This window comes from Rhinolophus sinicus, linkage group LG07 (assembly GCF_036562045.2).
Source record: "Rhinolophus sinicus isolate RSC01 linkage group LG07, ASM3656204v1, whole genome shotgun sequence".
In the NCBI taxonomy this organism is placed as follows: Eukaryota; Metazoa; Chordata; class Mammalia; order Chiroptera; family Rhinolophidae; genus Rhinolophus; species Rhinolophus sinicus.
The window spans coordinates 116,873,238-116,893,356 of NC_133757.1; the positions used below are offsets into that span (position 1 = coordinate 116,873,238).

General features: G+C 35.5%; 1 protein-coding gene and 1 pseudogene across 1 annotated transcript; both read left to right on the plus strand.

Moving 5' to 3' along the window:
• The first annotated feature begins 654 nt into the window (after nt 1-654).
• On the plus strand, nt 655-5,374 carry PABPC4L (poly(A) binding protein cytoplasmic 4 like). The gene has a single exon (XM_074338521.1). It carries the CDS (start codon nt 655-657, stop codon nt 1,765-1,767), a length of 1,113 nt encoding a protein of 370 aa, XP_074194622.1. The 3' UTR covers nt 1,768-5,374.
• A 7,724-nt stretch (nt 5,375-13,098) lies between these two features.
• LOC109436535 (alpha-enolase) overlaps nt 13,099-20,119 on the plus strand; it is a 79,558-nt pseudogene continuing 72,537 nt past the window's right edge.

The window sequence follows — 20,119 nt, forward strand, 5'->3', positions numbered from 1 at the left end:
CCGGCCGGGCCGTGTCCGTCTGTCTGTCCGTCGGCCTGTCCGCCTCCCCATCCCCCGTCCGCGTTCCCGGGCCGCGCGGGGCTGCAGTGGGAGCGTGGTGGCGGCGCCTCTGCAGGGCTCCCGCAGACCGCGTAGCCTCGGCCGCGCTGTGGCTGCGGCGCCTGCAGAACCCGGCCCGGCGCTGCAGGACTGGCCCGGACCCCGCGCCCGCCGCCCACGCTCCGCGCCCCGGGGCCGCCGCCTCCCAGGCCACTTGTGGAGTTCTTCCCGGCGGCTGTAACTCTAAACCAGCCTGAGTGCGGCCTATTTTTATTCAGCAACCAGCCACCAGACTGTCTGTGGAGGACGCTCAGATTGAGGGCCAGACTGCCACTGAAGCTTTCTCGGGCACAGGCTGGGAGGTAGCCTGTTTTTGAGATTTCACAGCCCTGTCGCCAGTTTCCAGGCAGGGCCGGATTGGTTGCTGGGAGCCTTTTTGATGAGGGTGTTGCTGGAGCCCGGGGGTGCTGTCCCTGAACCCCATCTCTCAGGCTCTAAGCGGGGATCCAGAGGCCACCAGGCTTGAGCCCAGCCCAAGCTGTGGCCTGGCTACCCTCCTTCAGCAGTCCCTGCAAGAGCTCCTAGGGACAGGCTCCCAGTGGCAGGAACAAGGAGATGAATGTAGCAGCCAAGTACCGCCAGGCCTCCCTGTATGTGGGCGACCTCCATGCTGATGTCACCGAGGACCTGCTGTTCAAGAAGTTCAGCGCCGTGGGACCAGTGCTGTCCATCCGCATCTGCAGGGACCTGGTCACCCGTCGCTCTCTGGGCTACGCCTACGTGAACTTCCTGCACCTGGCCGATGCCCAAAAGGCCCTGGACACAATGAACTTCGACATGATAAAAGACAAATCTATCCGGCTCATGTGGTCTCAACGCGACGCCTACTTAAGGAAATCTGGAATTGGGAACGTGTTCATCAAGAATCTGGACAAATCCATTGATAACAAGACGCTTTACGAACATTTCTCTGCCTTTGGAAAGATCCTGTCCTCCAAGGTGATGAGTGACGATCAAGGATCGAGAGGCTACGCGTTTGTGCACTTTCAGAGCCAGACTGCTGCAGACAGGGCCATTGAGGAGATGAATGGGGCTCTGCTGAAGGACTGCAGGTTGTTTGTTGGCAGATTCAAAAACCGCAAGGATCGGGAGGCCGAGCTCCAAAATAAAGCCCATGAATTCACCAATGTTTACATCAAAAACTTTGGAGATGACATGGATGACGAGAGACTGAAGGAAGTTTTCAGCCACTATGGCAAAATCCTGAGCGTTAAGGTGATGACAGATTCCAGTGGAAAATCCAAAGGCTTTGGCTTTGTGAGTTTTGATAGCCACGAGGCTGCCCAAAAGGCTGTGGAAGAAATGAATGGGAAGGACATAAGTGGACAGCTGCTTTTTGTAGGCCGTGCGCAAAAGAAAGCAGAGCGACAGGCTGAGTTAAAGCAAATGTTTGAACAGATGAAACAGGAGAGATACAGGCGGTCCCGGGGAGTGAAGCTCTATATTAAGAACCTGGATGAAACCATTGATGATGAACAACTAAGGAGGGAATTTTCTGCATTTGGATCAATTAACAGAATTAAGGTAATGCAAGAAGAAGGACGAAGCAAAGGGTTTGGTTTGATCTGCTTCTCCTCTCCAGAGGAGGCCGCTAAAGCAATGGCTGAAATGAATGGCCGCATCTTGGGCTCCAAGCCACTCAACATCGCCCTGGCCCAGAGGCCCTAGGAGACAAAGACTGACTGCACCAGCCTGTGTGTTCAGCAGGTGGGGGAGTGATAGTGATTGCTGCCTCAGTTGTCCTAGGTCAAGTTCAAATCCCACCAGATGGCTGCTTAGATTAGTACATGTTGTCATAAAAGGTTTTGTCTCCAAAGCTATTTGTTTTTATTTTGCGGAAAAATAAATGCATCTTAGAAGGTTGCTTCATTTTACAGAGGCACAACTTGAATTACAATATTGTATTTTTTTAGTGGTTTTGATGTATTATTCATGGTGACAAGTATAATTATATATTTTTATTATACATTTTGAACCAACTGAAGTGAGGTAATTGAGTTTGTTGCATATTTTCTTATTTTAAAAATAGCTAGCTTTAATTTCTTCTGTTGAAAAAATGCTTAAAATAGTTATTTTACCTAAGGCTTGCAAAGTAATTTATTTTTACAAGTAAAATTTCTAATTTCTCATCTAAGATTTTTTTTTTTGGGGGGGAACTAACATTTTAAAAATCACTAGTACAAATTTAATTTCATTTTCAATTAATGTTTAAAGTACTAGGACATAGTGGAACATCTTTTAAATTTATATCCTGACATGATTGTTTTTCTGATGGCTGAAATTAATGATGGAGATTTTTAATGTTGCCTACAAACTTGCTTTAAAGAATATTTTGCTATGCTTTCCATTGGTTGACTATAATTCAGGTGTTTGCTAGTTATCAAAATTGGGACTTGAATAGTAAAACCTTAACTTCTACATTCCTTAGGTTATAAACCTGTGTCAATTCAAGCGACAAAAAGTTGGTCTGATCTTAACTGTCTTCATACCTTTACAGCTTAATGTTATGCCTTAAGTTTTTATCCAATACCAATATTATAAAACTCGTGTGTGTGTGTGTGTGTGTGTGTGTAAAACATAGACATGCTGCTTAAAAACTAAGTGTTTTTAGTGTCTGTTTTATACAGTTCATGTAGTGATATTGTCTCAGGGTTCAGAAAAGTAAAACTTGCTTTATTTTTATGAACTCTTGTCTCCTTTACTTAGACCATGAGAGCTGTGTTAACCTATGAAGGTTCACTTTTAGCCTTGATTGATCAGAAGCTCACTAACTGATTTTTGATAAATTGAAGTTATGCCTCAGCCTGTTGATTACCATAATTTTTATTTTAGTCCCATTGCCAGATATTTCCTCTTCTGCCTTTGGTCTATGTTACATAGTTTCTTTTTATACTGTTTAAAAGGGCTATATTATATTGACTTCTACTGTGTGCCATTTGAAATCCACTTTGAAAATAGAGGCAAGAATTGTTTATTCATATTTAAATAATTGCTTTTACATTTGTTATTCACTCATACCAAAGGTGTCTAGAAAATAGTTTTATTGTTGTTGCTATTTTAATCCTTACTCTTTTTAGTTGTTTTATGTAACCATATAGTCAAAGCTTCTGCCTCATATATTACCAGTACAAAAAAATACTAGTTTTTTGGCAATACTAGTTAGTTTTTTAGCTATGAAAGAATGAGACAAAGCTCTTTCTGCTTATTTTTGTATAAACTATATATTAGTCACATGTTTTCTAAATTAAAAATATCTTCTAGACAATGAAAAACATGGATAATTTAAAAAATTATAGCAGCATATAATCCTATTATGCAGACATTTTCTGTTAAAATTTGTTGCATATCCTTCCAATTTTTTTTCTATACATATACGTGGAAATAATTTAACAAAAATAGAATCATATTATAAACCTTGTTTGAAGTTGCTGTCTTAATTTGACAATATGCCATAGTCAAATTCCATGTCCACAAATAATTATTTGCTTATAATTTTAATGACCTTTATCTTTCATTTAATATATATAACCATAATACAACAAAGTTCCTCTTGATAAACATACAGGTGGCTGGATCATTCCCTCCTTTTTCCTTTTTTCCTCTGTCGTAAATAACTTGGAAAACATCCTTGCAAACTCATGTATGCTGATATATATCGATCCATTTATTTTCTTAAGAAGATGCATAATTCACTGGAGTTAATGTTTGAAAAGATAGCAATGTAAAAATAATTTTAATAAATATTGCCCAAATTCTGTCCAGAAAACTAATGACATATACACTTCTATTATCAGTGTGCAGGATTGCCCGTTTCTATACACTCCGAGAGCAAGGGTCTTTTAGGTTGTTGGCTGATTCAGCGTGATATGTAAATATATATATATATATGTATATTTCATGGTTACTTTTACTTTTTTATTACAGAAGTTAAACAGCATTTCTTATATTCATTGGCCATTTGTATTCTCATAGTCATGAGCCAGTGTTTCACGATCTTAGTCTATTTTCCAATTGGGGTGATTTATTTTTTTGTTGTTAATTATTTATATGGGTTTGTTAGATTTCTTTACATGTTAAGAACAAAAGTTTAGACTTTTTTCCTGATATCCTCACATTGTTTATAGTTTTGAGTTTATTCCAAAGTTAAATTTTTAAACTAAGAGTTTTCAGTCTTTGCTTAGATGATGTTAATGCTGTATTTCAAAACACTTTGAACAAGTAAGATATATTTACCCCCCCACACACACAACTCATCTCTGTCATCTTCTGTTAGTTTCAGAGTTTCATATTTTCAATATTATCTAAACAAATTTTGATCTGTACAGTATCTTACCCAAAGACTATAGTGAATCTTTAAAAGTGTCTTGCTTGTCAATTTTTAATAGCGTGTTTTGGTAAATACTGCTCGATTGTAAGAATATATGTGAACCTCATATGCCAGCGCTAATTCATCAGCTCTCTGAATCACTGTGTTCAGAAGTATTTACTTCAAAAACAGAGAGTTTTTAAGGAGGGGTGCCAGGTAATAGGACTGGGAATTGTAGTAGGTGTGTCAAACTTTGATATCTCTTTCTGGATTACCCAGTCTATCAAAATGATCAAATATTTTGACCATATTTCATAATGCTTGTAAATGGGTTATCAAAATAGTATCAGGGAATTGTGTTGTCATTTATGTGCACAAAGAATTTATAAAGCATATATTAGAAGTCTAGATGAATTGTAACTCTAGCTTCATGGCACAATACTCTATCATTTTAGTAGAAATTGCTTATTTTTAATATTTACCATAAATGACGAAGTCAGTTTACAAAATATATATGATCCTGTGGATTTTCTTGATTAATGTATTTAAATTTTGCTCGTTCTAAATTCTGTATGTGTGGTAATATCGTCATCCTAGTTGATGTTAGAGGTTCATTCTTTCAAGAAAATTTAGTCTTCTATGTCTAAGTGCCTTGATTAAATGAGAAGAATATTCGCTTTTTTGATACATATTCTAGTAACTGCTAATTTACTTAGAGATGCCTTGCGTTCATGCTTCTCTCTTCTCCTTCTCCCCAAAAACGTTGCCAGGTTTGTTGTGTAGATGCCTGCTTTCATGTACAGCCAATTCAATAAATGTGCCTTTTTACATTTTATTTTAAATTTTAAATATATAGTTGGTAAAAATATACTTTTTATTTAAAGTGGTTTAGTGTTGGTATTTTGTGTTCTTGATATTTTTATAAATCCATGTTGAAAATATCAAATAAAGTAAGCTTTGAATAGTGAAGTCATGTCTGAAAATTATTTCTATTTAATTTTTAAGTACTTCTAATTTTTTAAAGATCACTTCTCTTTAGGAGTAAACTGAAAACAACTTGCATTTTAAAATGAAGATACACGTATTTCATGTTTTAAAAGACCAACTCTTCTATGAATTAGCATTTGTGTTTTAAGTTACTCAAAATTATGGCACCATGATTGAGAAGAACTGCTAATACAAACCGTTTTTCATGAAGAATAATTGACTATTTTAAAGACAGTTCTGAATTTAATTGTTGAAGTAAAATTCAGCGAACATGTTGAGGATTTGGAATTAGCTTGTATTACATTAGGAAAATATTCCTCATAATGTAATTTTTAAGTAGATAAAAGCAGTAGATAAGATATATATATAGTTCTTTATATATATGAATATATATTATATATATAGTTTTTCATTTACATTTTAAAAGTGGAAGAAATTAAATATCCTTAGGACATCTTTGGCTTCAAGTAACAGAAATTCCCAAGTCACACTACAAAAGGACATTTCTTCCCCTAACAAACAATTCAGACTGAAGGTATCTTCAGGCAGGGTATCTCAGGACTTCTGCTCCAGTTCTCCTGAAGTCTCTTGCTCTTCCGCCTTCGTATCTTAGCTGCATCATCAGGCAAATGACAAGATTGTAACAGGAATGTGTGGCAGGAATCACACAGTTACAACCACATTCAGGCAATGACTTTCCTAGACATGTTTTCACAGCCTTCCCCTGGAGTTCTCATCATCCATTATCAGTATATAGATTCAACAAGGTCTGTCACTAAAATTGAGGAAGGAGTCACTTTCCAAATTCTATGCAGAATGGGCTTGTGATAGGAAGAAACAAGAATATAAATGAATTTAAGGGTATGCATTCACTAAACTCTGGATATTTTTCATTATTTGTATCTAATTTGGAATTTGGGTATTTAATGTTTTATTTTAATTTTTGCTAACTAATAGATTTAAAATCACATTTCACCCTATAGATAGTTTTCAACACTTGAGTCAAAGTGGTGATTTTTCTCTATCAAATTATACAATCCTAGGGAATAAATTATGCCATATATCCTGTATAAAATTGAATTCAGTTTTGTTTGGTAATGGGGCTCGTGGTTTTTCATGTTATATCCTTTTAGATCTAAATTAGGCACATACTGAAAATTACAATGAAATGGTTAGATTCAATTTAGTCACTCAAATGGGTTTCCACCAAAAATAATTATCGACAGATTACAAATGATCAAGAATGTTTCAAAATAAACCCACACTTAATAAAGTATTGGTTTCTTGAGTTTTAATTTAGAGTATTCTAAGGCAAATATGTTTTCATGCTTATTAATGTTTTATAATTGTACCACCAGAGGAAAGGGACTATTAATGTACTGTGTGTATCACCGACTGTTGTGGTGGTCTATATAAAGAATTTTAAAAGAGTAGTTCCTACTTACAAGGTTATACATAAGTGTTGAGAAAAAAACCTAAAAAGTTATATGCCTACAAAATGGCCCCAATGTATAAAAATAACACGAAGATAAATTAAGCAGTTCTCATTTTCTTTACTAAAGGATTTATTACTAAATCCTTTAGTAAGTACATTTAAGTCATAAAAATTAACAAAATTGGACTTAAAGCTTTTCAATATATTTTGTCTGTATTACACAAATGTGGTATAACACTCACACATTTAACCATGCAACACATATATTAAAAAATACAGATTATGAAATTCTGAGTTACAAATACACTTGGATTTGAATTTGTTGAGGTCAGATTACAGGTTTGCTGAGAGGAAATATTTATAGCTATGTGTTGGTTTTGTCTCATGGTCATGTCTTATCTATGAGTTCACAGAATGCTCTTAACTATATTGAAGTTCCCCTGAGTGAAACAAAATACCTGACTTAAGAGAAGAAAAATGATCCTCTTAGTGGCATTCTTTGCCACAGTAGAGAAAATACTTAGCTTTTGAGAGACACAGGCACTTTGTACAATGTATTGCATCAGATTTTGTTAACCCTCTTATGTTTATATCACCTTAGATATTACAGATATCCCCAGTATGAAGTTCTGCCAAGTACTAACTGCTCATTATGAGTTCCAAAGGCAATGTCACTGAAATGGTGGATGTTATTTATTTATTTATTTATTTATTTATTTATTTATTTATTTATTTGCATAGAGTGATGACTGGTCATGATTCATTGTATTGTGAGTGTGCGTCTGTGTGTGTATGTGTGTGTTTTAAATTGGTATTTACAGTGGGATTTGTTTATCTCAGGAAACCATATCTGACAGTCTGTAGAGAATCACAGTTTTGATTTACATTCCATTTTATCTTTGTACATGTGCCAGTGGCATACCAATGTACCACAGTTTTGACTTATTGCCAATCCTAGTTTCTTGAAGTTAAAGTGAGCCTTTATAATAGTCATTCCAACAACCGTTTGTTAATTAAAGAAGCGCTTCAATTTGAATGCAAGCCAGATCTCAGAATTATAACTAGACTGTTTTGACACATCATTATATTACTGAATCAATGAAATGATAATCTAGTATAATTCACTACTCTAGTCACTAATATTTTATATGCAATACCTATACAAGTGACATTTATATTGTATAGATTACAATTGGTAAAAAGCAGTTGGTACTGAGATATGGTAATCTTATTTTTATTTTAACCAAAATATATTGTCAAATACAAATTTGACCATGCCATTAGTTTAAAAACCTCTCGTGGCCTCCTTTTACTTTTTAAGGCAGGTAGGCACGTATAATATTTACCATGGTTAGGAAAATTTGTATTGCTTGGTCCCTGTCTATCTTTTAAGTCTTTTCTTTCCTACTATTTCCCTTGCTCAACATGCTGAAAATAAACTGTTCTTATTACAAGTCCTTTAAAGTGTCAAACTAATCCCTGTCTCACCCAAAGCTTTAATATTTTATCAGGTAGTATGGTGCTTGTTACAAGGGGTGAAATAAATGGTCCAACTGGTTTATGAAAAAAAAAAATGATAGGGGATTTGTTACCATATCAAAATAAGTAATAGATCTTCTTTTCAAAATGGAAGTATTGTTTTTTTCCTTTTCTTTTTTATTTATTTTATTTTATTTTCTCACACAAGTGGTAAGAAAGATTGTACTCTACAGAGGCACTACTTTCTTAATTAGACAACACGGCATAGTGTTGTAAGGAGGGTAGGAGGAGGGGGGACAAGTTTTTTGCAATGGACAAAGAGGCTTACCTTCAAATATTTAGAATGCTATTGTTTAGTATTTTATTATTATTATTTTGTATAACCATTCTTCTCCCTACCTATGCTTTTTCATGTTTTAGGATGTAGTGTGGATATATTTCTTTGTAGGGGATCTGATCTTATTCTAACAGGAACACGTGAAGGAGACTGGGCAGCCATTGTAATAGAAACAATAAAGTAAGTCCTAAGTCCTTAAAAAGATGAAGTATGGGGTAGAGAAAGAAAAGTCAGTAGCAAACCGTTGAATCCCATCAAATTATTATTAGGTGTCATCTTGGGGAGTGCACACGTAGCCACAGCATAGACCTAAGAAATATGGGCAAAACATTTTGGGGAAACTGCACATATCGATGAAAGGTGTTTATGTATTTATTTAGTGGTTTGTTTTTTTTTTAATTTAAAATATGTATTAAGATATAACATACAGATAGAAAAAAACAAATTTTAAGCATACAACTTGATAAATAATATAAAAACACGTGTATTTGTGTAACTACCACTAATGCCAAGAAACATTACCTATACTCCTGTTACCTCCTCCCACTTCCCGATCACATTTATTCAGCTGTAACCTCTGTGTTGACTGCAAACTCTAAAGAGTAATTTTAGATATCTTGAACTATACTCAACGATTTCGAAAGCATGCACCCTCTTGTGTCACTTTCAATCAAGGTATTTCAGTGAGATTCATACATACTACTTAGTGCAGTCATGATGTGTCCATTACTATTTTCATATGTCACTCTTTCGTGTGACTATACTACAAATTATCCTTTTACCATGAATGAACATTTAGGTTGCTCTCATGTTGGGGTTATAATGAATAACGCAGCTATGAAAATTACATAGATGTCCATTTTTTAAATTGAGATATAATTCACATGGCATAAAAGTAAACATTTTCAAGTGTGAAATTCAGTGTTGTTTAGCATATTCACAAGATTGTACCACATCATCATTATCCAGTTCCAGAATATTTTTTGTCACTTCAAAAAAGAAACCTTGTACATCCATTCTCCCTTCTATCCCACCCTCACCCTAAGCACCTGACGACCTTAGTCTAATTTTTGTCTCTAAGGATTTCTCTGTTCTGGACATTTTATATAAATACTATATACAGTATGTGATCTTTTGTGTCTGGCTTCTTTCACCTATCCTAATGTTTTAAAGTTTCCTCCATGTTGCAGCATGTATCAGTATTTAATTCTGTTTTATGTCTGGATATTCATTTGCAGGAACATACTATATTCTGTTTATCTACCATGTTGGACAGTTGAGTTGTTTGCACTTCATAGCTAATGTGACTATACTGCTGTGACATTTGTGTACAAGATTTGGAGTGAATTTATGTTTTTAATTCTCATGAGTATATTCATATACAAAGGTTATTTTCTTTATAAACTTTGTTTACTTCTTAAAAGAATCAACTTTTTATTTCATTTTCTGTATTATTTTTTATTGTTATTTTGTCTGTTTGTTTATTATTTTCTTCCTGCTTGCTTTGAGTTCAGTGTGTTCTTCTGTTTCTAATCCCGTAAGGTGGAAGATGCATTATTCATTTGAAATATTTCCTGTTTTTTAACATAGGCATCTGTGGTTATACATTTCCCTTAATCATTGCTATCTAGGTATAATAGATAGGTTTGGTTATGTTTTCATTTTTCATTGATCTCAAAGTGTTTTCTAATCTCCCCTTTTAACCCTTCTTTGATCCATTGGTTGTTTGTTTTTTAACTCATATATTTCTGAACTTCCCAAATTATTTTCTGATCTTGATTTCTAGTATCATTCCATTGCGGTTGGCAAACACACTTTGTATTATTTCTCAATTACAAATTTTTGAGACTTTTTTTATGGCTAACATATGATCTATCCTAGGAAATGCTCCATGTGCACTAGAAAAGAATAGGTATTCTGATGTTCTTGGGTATAGAGCTTTATAAACATCTGTTAGATCTAGTGGTACATAATGTTGTACAAGTCATCTGTTTCTTGTTAATCTGTCTGTAGTTTAAACACATAGAATAAGCACTCAGAATATCAGTAAGGATATAGAATAGCACAAATGGACATGATTGGCATATGTAGCATCAAGACCAAACAACTGCAGAACTCATGTCAGTTTCAAGTACAAGTAGAATATTTTCAACAATCATCCATATAATGAGCTATAACCTAGTCATGATATATTTCAAAGCACTAAAATCACACTGAATATATCTGCCGATCACTGTACAATTAAAATAGAAACAAAAAAAAGAATGTGTCTGGCAAATCATTACAGATTCACAAATTACAAAATATGCTCTGAAATTACAACGGAAATCAGAAAATATTCTGAATTGAATGATAATCAGTTTACAATCTATACAAACCTGTGAGAGATATATATGCTTTGTGATTGATTTATAGTCTTATATATGTGTATATTAGAAAAGCAACAAAGACTGAAAAGAATGGACTAGTATTTTTTTTTCTAGAAATTGGAGAAATTATAAGAAAATAGAAGAAATTAAAGAAATGGGAAACTACAATAAAAGGGATCAATAATCTCCCTTATATTCTTTTCCTGAGGAAACTTACTAGATTATCTTTAGAAATGTAGAACAACTGAAGATACACTGAATATATATTTATCTCTAAGAGAAAGAGTAAGAGATAAACATAAGGAAAGTATATGTGAGTTAAATGTTCTGATGTTTTAGATAAAGTAACACAATCAAAACTGTTTAAAAACATGAGAGACAGTACGGAAAGTAGAATCAATTCTATCACCATCTACAGGAAATAATTGATTTATTTGAAATACAGTGTTAGAGGAGAGCTCTGTGGATACCCTGGAGCACCAGAAAGATGGGCAAGTGTATCCTAGAGCAAATCAAGCCTGAGATATCACTGGAGGCAAAAATAACAACACGGAAGCTGTCCTACTTTAAGCACATCATGAAAGGCAGGGTTCTTTGGAAAAGACAATAATGCTGAGAAAATAGAAGGCCGTGGAAAAAAGGAAGACCAAACACGAGATGAACGGACTCCATAAAAGAAGCCCTATGCTGAGTCCACAGGAGCTGAGCAGGGTTGTGAGGACCAGACACTGTGGACGTTACTTATTCAGAAGGTTGTCAGGAGCAGGAGCCGACTCAATGGCAAGCAACAACAACAACAACCTGAATCAATTCACTAATTGCTTTCAAGTATTTACTGGGAGTAAAACACACTAGTTCAGATTGGATTTGAAAGGAGGAGGAGAGGAGGAAGAAAATGGTGCTTGTTGAATTCCGTATTGCTCAAAAAGGGAAACAATGGACAGCATCCGAAAAAGTGAGATGACTGTGAATATTCTATAAAAAATAGTATAAAAGGTAACCACTAGTTTAAAACTGCAAACTTTTCTAAATACTAAAATATGTGATGAGAGAATAAATGACAAATATTGATATACCTACGTGTGAATAAAACTTATAAAAATATGGTATTAGAGGCTAAGTACATCAATTGTAGTAATAACTAAATTAGCTTAAATTTCCAATAGAAAATATTTTCTTCTTGGCTGAAAATTATGCTCTAAAGAAGGGACAGACATATGAAAAAAATCTTCAAAGTGATCAGAATAAAAGGATGCAAATTAGAAAAATAATATAAAATAATTAAATACCAACATTGAAAAAGTTATTAAAAACCAACAATAAACCAAAAGAAAACAGAAAGAATAATTTGAGATTATCGCCACCTAAATTAAAATGCACCTAAGGTTATTGGTACTGAAGCTGTGAATAAACAAAATTCCTACCCTTATGGATCTTTCAGATGATTTAGATAAAAAAAGGATAGGGATGCAAATTGTTTTATTTTCTCCCCAAAGCTGCAGCTTAAGGCAGCAATTATTAACACCATATGGCTACTATTTTACTATACATACACAAATCTTTGATATATTGAAATATTTAAGACTTATCAGTGGAGATAGTACTTATTGATAGTCACAAAATCAAAGCACTATTCCTACACAACTTCCTTACACTAATAATTTACAGTGTATTGGATTTGTGCAAAACTAATTGCGGTTTAAAAGGTTAAAAATAATTGCAAAACCGGCAATTATTTTTGCACCAACCTAATATTTACAGGCATACCTCAGAGATACTGTGGGTTCAGTTCCAGACCACTGCAATAAAGTGAGTGGTGATATTTCTGCTGGTGGAGGGTCTTGCCTTCATTTTGTAAAAAATGCAACATCGGTGAGGTGTAATAAAATAAGGTATGTCAGTATGGTATATTTCAGGACAGTTTTTCTTTCTAGAAATATCTATTGAAATAATATTTTTTTTCTGTGCATCAACATTTGTAAGAATATTTGGATAGATATGATGGTTTCTATTTGATCAATATTAATTTAAAGCTGCTGGATATCCTTGGAGAGCTAATCAAGAAGGTAGACATTTTTCCACATTAATGTTGTCAACTGACAGTCGATTTAAGAGGTAAGGAACATTATTTACTTACAAAGAAAATGTTTTCCCTTATGCAATTACCGTTAGAGGAATCATTAGCCACAACAAAAGCTCTATGAGTCAGTTAAACATATGTCTCATTCTATAATTTATACTTCTTAACAGTCTGTGATCCCTTGGGTCAATATTACTTTAGAAATACAGAGAGAACCCTAAAACTAAATAATTTCTATTATAAAATGAACATGTAAATTATCTGCTAAATTACTTGTACTTAATTAGTAATTTTGCATAATGACATACATTCTCTTTGGGTCTCTTCAGGCTTTGACAGATAACACTTTACAAATGTTACTTAAGTTCCAATTACAGCACAAACCTTGTAGAAATATACTATTAATCTAAATATACAAAGTTAGCAATCCTGGTATTCCTTAGGCAAATTATAATTCAGTGTTTCTGCTAGAGTGTACATTGGCTCATTCTGAATGTGGTGTTTCTTACGCTGCTGTTCCTTACACGAGACACTAAAAATGTCAATTTTTTAAAAATTTGTAAGTGGATAACACATTGCACGATTATTAGAATTAGCTCATTTCACGTTTAATTTAGAAATTCAAATTACAAAAATATGTATCTTCTTATGTAAAACTGTCTTTTTTAGTAATTAACATTAAAGTAACAATGTAAGACAAACTACTACTATCATACCACCACAGTGTCTCACCCGTATTGTTCTAATCTTGTCATCATTGCTTTGTGTCTTAAGCTATGATGGGGACCAGAGTTTGCCACCCCAAAATATACCTTTTGAGATATTGATTTTTAGCTGGGTATTCTTAAGAAACAAAAGATTCAGAAAGAACCTTTGATAGACGACTGGATTAAGAAACTGTGGTACATTTATACAATGGAGTATTATGCAGCCATAAAGAAGAAAGAAATCTTACCATTTGCAACAACATGGATGGACCTAGAGAACATTATGTTAAGTGAAATAAATCAGACAGAGAAAGACAAATACCATATGATCTTACTTATATGTGGAATCCAAACAAGAGAATAAGTGAATGAACTAACCAGAAACAATTTCGGAGACATAGAGGAAAAACTGAGGGTTGCTAGATGGGGAGGGTAAGGGGGAATGTGAGGAGATTAGAAAGCAGTCAGTAACCACAAGATTGCCATGGGGTTACGAAAGTTAATTTGGGGAATGTAATCAATAATGTTGTAAAGATTTTGTAGGGTATCAGGTGGACACTTGTCTCATTAGGGAGACCACCTCAGGGATGATGTAGATGCCTGATCACTGCACTGTACACCTGAAGCTGAAGCTGAAGAATAATGAATGTCAACTACAAGTTTATATATATATATATATATATATATATATATATATATATATATATATATATGTATATGTATGTATATGTATATGTATATATGTATATACATATATGTGTATACTTACAAGAAGCAGAGTACAGCATTAGGAATAGAGACAGTGGAAATGTAACGGCTCTGTGTGATGTCAGAGGGATAGTGGATGGGGGAAGGGGGTGACACAGTGTAAGGGATATAAATGATAAACGTCTAAGTATTACTTCGTTTTGTGCACCTAAAACTAATTTTAAAAAAAAGTAAAACATGAAATTATATTGTTTATAAAAAGCAAAAAGAAAGAACCTTTGACCCACCCCTTTACCTGCCTAAAGGAATTCAGATAGAAAAAGCTGCTTAAGGAAGGGACCTTAGCGTATTCACCTTAGCACAAGCACCGACATATACGAATTAAGTGTGGCACACAGGGAGGATCTGAGTGGGTTTTTTTGTTAATCCTCCTCTGTGTCCCACTGTTTTGGGGCATCCAAGCAACAATTTGTTTACCACCTTTGTTCTTTCTCACCTACCTGTGAATAGGCTGCTTTCCCTTTGAAATCCCTTCCCATTGCCTCTCCTTTGTCCAAAATGGTATATAAGCCTCAGCTGTCGAATAACCCTCAGTTCTCATATTCTTGTGAAGTCCCTGTACATACATAGGTAATGAATCTGGTCATTTTCTCCTGTTAATCTATTTCATGTTAATTTGATGATTAGTCCAGCCAGAAATACTCAGAAGTTGGGAGGGAAATTATTTTTCCATCTTCACGGGCTAAAATATATATAAAATCAACAAAACCAAAAGTTGGTTCTTGTAAATGATTAATGATTCATGAAACTTTGGTATATGACTTACCAAGAATAAAATGCAGGCTAAAAATATCAGGAATTTAAAACAGAGTCATCTTCAGATCCTATAATCAATAATAAGCAAACAATAGAATGCTATGAACACATTTACTTCAATATAGTTAACAATTATAGTAATTTTACAATATCCAGGAAAAATATGACTTACATAACTGAAATAAGAAAGGATAGAAAATCTGATATATTCCAATCTACTTAAAAAATGGATCCATTATTACAATCTGTTTGGAAAGAATACTTCAAGACCAGAAATCTTCATCAGTGAATTTTTCCAAAATTTTAAGTAGGAAATTCCAAGATTTTTACATAAAATTGTCCAGAGAATGCAGACTTATAATACTTCTTAACGTATAATGCAGCGATTCTTGACAACAAAATCTGAAAATAATATTGAAAGAATGATTACAGACGTGTCTTTCAGATAGCACATGCAAAGAGCTTAAACAAAAATATTACAATAAGAAATTATTATTTTTTTTTAAGTGGTGAAGGAGTAGTTTGTTAGAAGAGACAGTGTACTCCAAGGAAATCGAAGCAGACCCGAGCAGTAGAGAATGTCTCAAGGGCCCAAGGTGGCATTATTAGGAGAAAAAGTACACGCCAAAGAGTTTGGAGCGGGCCGAGCAAAAGAAGAGGCTCAAAAGGCCAGTAAGAAATTATTTCTGTCAGAAAATTTCAGAGAGACAAACACAGCCATAGAAAGAGAAAAAATAGTTATAATTCATACATCTGATAAATATTATATGATATAATCATATCAGGTTATATGAAGCACTCCTATAAATCAATTAATAAAATAGTGAAAATCCATTAAAAAATTGGGGAAAATTAAAAAGACCTTTAAAAATATGAATATTCAAATAACCAATATAAGTATAAAAGTCCACTTGACTTTATTTGCTGCAAATTAAAATTATGAGGCCAATCACTAGGATCGTAAAAATGCAAAACTGTATGTAGTCAGGAATACAGATAATTTGGAATCTCACACAGGCTGATGGTAATTTGGTATAATCCATTTGAATATCCTTTGGAATTATGTACTAAACTTAATGAGTCCTGTATCAGTTACAGGTATATTATACTGAATAGAAATATGTATTTATGTTCAAAATTAATACGTGGACCAATTTGTTCACAGAAGCATTATTCAGAATATCTGAAAACTTAAAACAGCCAAGTATTCATAAACACTAGATTAATTCAATGAATTATATATTCAGTGGAATAAAAATAATTAGAATGAAGAAAAAATGCAACTATCCTCAATAACATCTTTTAAATTTTACAAATATGCTGTTGAGTGTAAGAAACCAGGCACAGATAAATAGTACTTTGTACTTTCATTAATATATAAAATCTAAAACAGAAAAAAAAAGTATCACATTAGTAATTAGTGTAATTCTTACATCTCATAGGGAAGAGTGGCAGGGATTGGGAGTAAAAGTGGGATAGTGAGTAGATATTATGACAATGTATCAGTCTATACACTTAAAATCTGTTCTCTTTTCAAAATGCATAGTATATAGTTTACTAAGGGTCCACTACAAAAATTATATGGCAGAACTACCTAAGAAATATGTCTCAAGGACTCTTGAGTACATCGGTAAAACTATTGCACCTACCCTGATTATCAAGAAACTGAGTGCGCGTAACAACAGAAGACTAACACACTGATGATATAGATTGAAGAAAGGGAAAGCAAAATCCAAATGTAGCACTAACACCATTCTGGGAGTGACCCTGGTGGTCAGCGAGGCTGGAGCTGTTGAGAAGGGGCTGCCCAGGTACTTCCATGTCGCTGACTTGGCTGATCATTCTGAAGTCACTTTGGTAGCTTCAGTGGGATGAGTGGGGAGTTCTCATTGTCATCTTGTGGGCAACAAGATGGCCGTGCAGGAGTTCAAGGTCCCTCCCATTGGTGCAACAAACTTCAGGGAAGTCATGCGCATTGGAGCGGAGATTTGTGACAACCTGAAAAATATCTTCAAGAACAAACATGTGAAAGATGCCACCAGTCTGGGGGCTGAAGGCAGGTGTGTTCCGGGAGAATAAAGAAGCCCTGAGCTGCTGAAGAAAGCAGTGGGTAGAGCCACCTACACGGATAAGCTTGTCACTGGCATGGACTTGGCTCCCTCTCAGTTCTTCAGATTGGAAAAGTGTGACCCGAACTTCAAGTTGCCTGATGACCCCAGCAGGTAAATCACAACCCACTAGTTGGCCAACCGGTACAAGCCCTTCATCAAGGGGCACCCAGTGGTGTCTGTTGCAGACCCTTGACTGCAATGACTGGGAAGCTCTGCAGAAGTTCACTGAGAGTGCAGGAATCCAAGTAGTAGGGGAGAATCTCACAGTGACAAACCTGAAGCAGATTTCCAAGGCTGTGGTTCAGACATCATGTGGCTGCCTCCTGCTCAGTGTGAACCACAGCAGCTCCATGACCACGTCTCTCCAGGTGTGCAGGCTGGGCTTGGCCAGGGGGTGGGGCATCGTAGTGTCTCATTCAGCATTCTGGGAGACTGAATATACACTGCATCGTTGACCTAGGGATGGAGTTCTGCACAGGGTAGATCCAGACTGGTGCATCTGGCCAATCCGAGCACTTGGCCAAAGACAGCCAGCTCCTCAGAGTTGAAGAGGATCTGGGCAGCAAGGTTAAGTTTGCTAGCAGGGACTTCAGAAACCACCTAGCCACAGAAGCTTTAGGCAGGTGAGCCCTTCATGCTTCAGTCACTAGTTGGCCAGTTAGGCCTCTCTGCACCTGAGGTTCACAGGTCAAGGTCCCATTTGATCACTGCAAGGGCCTCTGGTACTTAACTCCCCTGTCTCATCCCTGGGATGTTCTCTCACTGCTTCCTTAGAACTGCTTCAGAAGCTGAGCTTCGCAGTCCAGAACACTGTTGGACACCCTAGCTCTATAAACATGGGGTTGGCCAAAATCATTGTGTTTCTCACTTGGCTTCCCACCAAGTGTCTGCAGCCATGTGTGTTTACAGTGAAATCGCTCAGGTATCCATAGGCAAGACCCCCGTGGTTTCTTGTGCAATATAAAAAGGCCTCGTTGACCAGAAAAACATTTTTTAAAATTATCGGAAAGGATATTTAATTAATATAACTTAATAGCAGGAGAAATTGTCTATACCCCTTCATTTTATTCTTATTATCTTTTTTGTTTTTTGGTGAAGAAAGAAAAATTGAAAGAAAACAATTTTTACAAAGTACTGAAAAAAATCCAGCCATGTTTTTAGGGAATAATGATTTGCATACATAATGATGAGATCTTAACTTTTTGTTCTTTTTATTTTTACTGTGAGTCGCAATACATATACAGTAAAGTACGTAGAATAAGGTACAGCTCCATGATTTTCACAGAAATGCCTGAATATTGAAACATTTAGCAGTAGAGACTAAAGTGAAGCCACTGGTATGACACTATCCTTTGAGTTCAGTTAGCCACACTTGATTGATTACATTGGATCCTTTCCACCCTTGTAGGGTAAATTATTCACCCATACTGGATTGATACATATTCTGGGTGACCAAGATGACCTTAAAGTTCCCCTCAGCTTCACTAAACTTTAGATAGTTTCTTGTTTTTACCCAAACTATGGCTTCTGAACTCTTTTTTCAGAACATTTATCTCAGAAAATTTTTCAATTGTTAATTAATTTTCTGTCCCTTTGAAATGTATGTAAATCTTCTCCTAACCTCCTGTCAGTTTTATAACTCCAGTTAATGTCTTTCTCAAGGACCTGGGAAACATCTCTTTGAAATGTAAACATCAAAGGAGATAACAAAGGGGATAACACCCTATTTCTAAGGAAAGGTGGGAACCTAACTTCAATGGGCAAGAATTAGCAAGTAGCCTGATTACAGAGAAAAACAGTTGCAAACTCAGGAATAACTCAATGTGCTGGACACATACCATTGATAAACCCCACCTCCAAAGTCATCTAATACTTTTCTACTAGTTCCCCACGATTTTTTAAACCTCCCACCTTTTGTTTAAGTGGAGGTGAATTCAGTCTCTTTCTCTATTGCAATGATCTTAAATAAGGTCTTCCTTGTCTTTTTAACTTTGCCTGTTGCATTTTTTGTTTTGACAAGGATGTGGCTGTGTGTTTTCCTTCTCTGATTACAGTGCCTTGGTAAGTAGTCTACTCAAGGCCTGAGAAATGGACTGATTTATCATAATGGGATCATGATCAGTGCCTTGGAAAATCAATTCCAGTGTGGCAAAGGTGGTACAGCAATGAGCAAAATGTCCAGGGAATTGTTTGGCCCTAATACCTATAATGTTTCCAGTAGATAGAATACCTTCATCTTAGTGATTTCTCACGATTGTTCCCAGTGACATAACTGAGTAATTTTTACCTCATTGAGCAACGTTGGCCTTCTGGACTAGAGGACCTGGTTCTGAGGGGTAGGGCATGTTTACTCAACAACATATTAAGGACTCAACTGAAAAAGTGTTAACTCAATTTAGTTATTTTGAGCACCCCCTCCCCACACACACACATGCCAGTAAGACAATAGTTAAAAAAGGAGTTACTATACTGGCAGGGATAAATGACCACAATTTTCATGAGGGGGGGGAGTTGCTGCTGTGTAATGGGGGCTCGAAGAAGTATGTCTGGAGCTAAGGAGATTCTTTAGGGTACCTCTTAGTGCTGTATTGAGTCAAGATCTGAAATAACGGTCGTGGGAAACACAATCTGACCAAGACATGGTAACTGAATGTTTGAAGCCCTCAGGCAGGAAGGTATGGTTTA

What these genes read in the sequence shown, in the direction of transcription:
- PABPC4L (XM_074338521.1), top strand. Translation starts at nt 655, where the DNA reads ATGAATGTAGCAGCCAAGTACCGCCAGGCCTCCCTGTATGTGGGCGAC.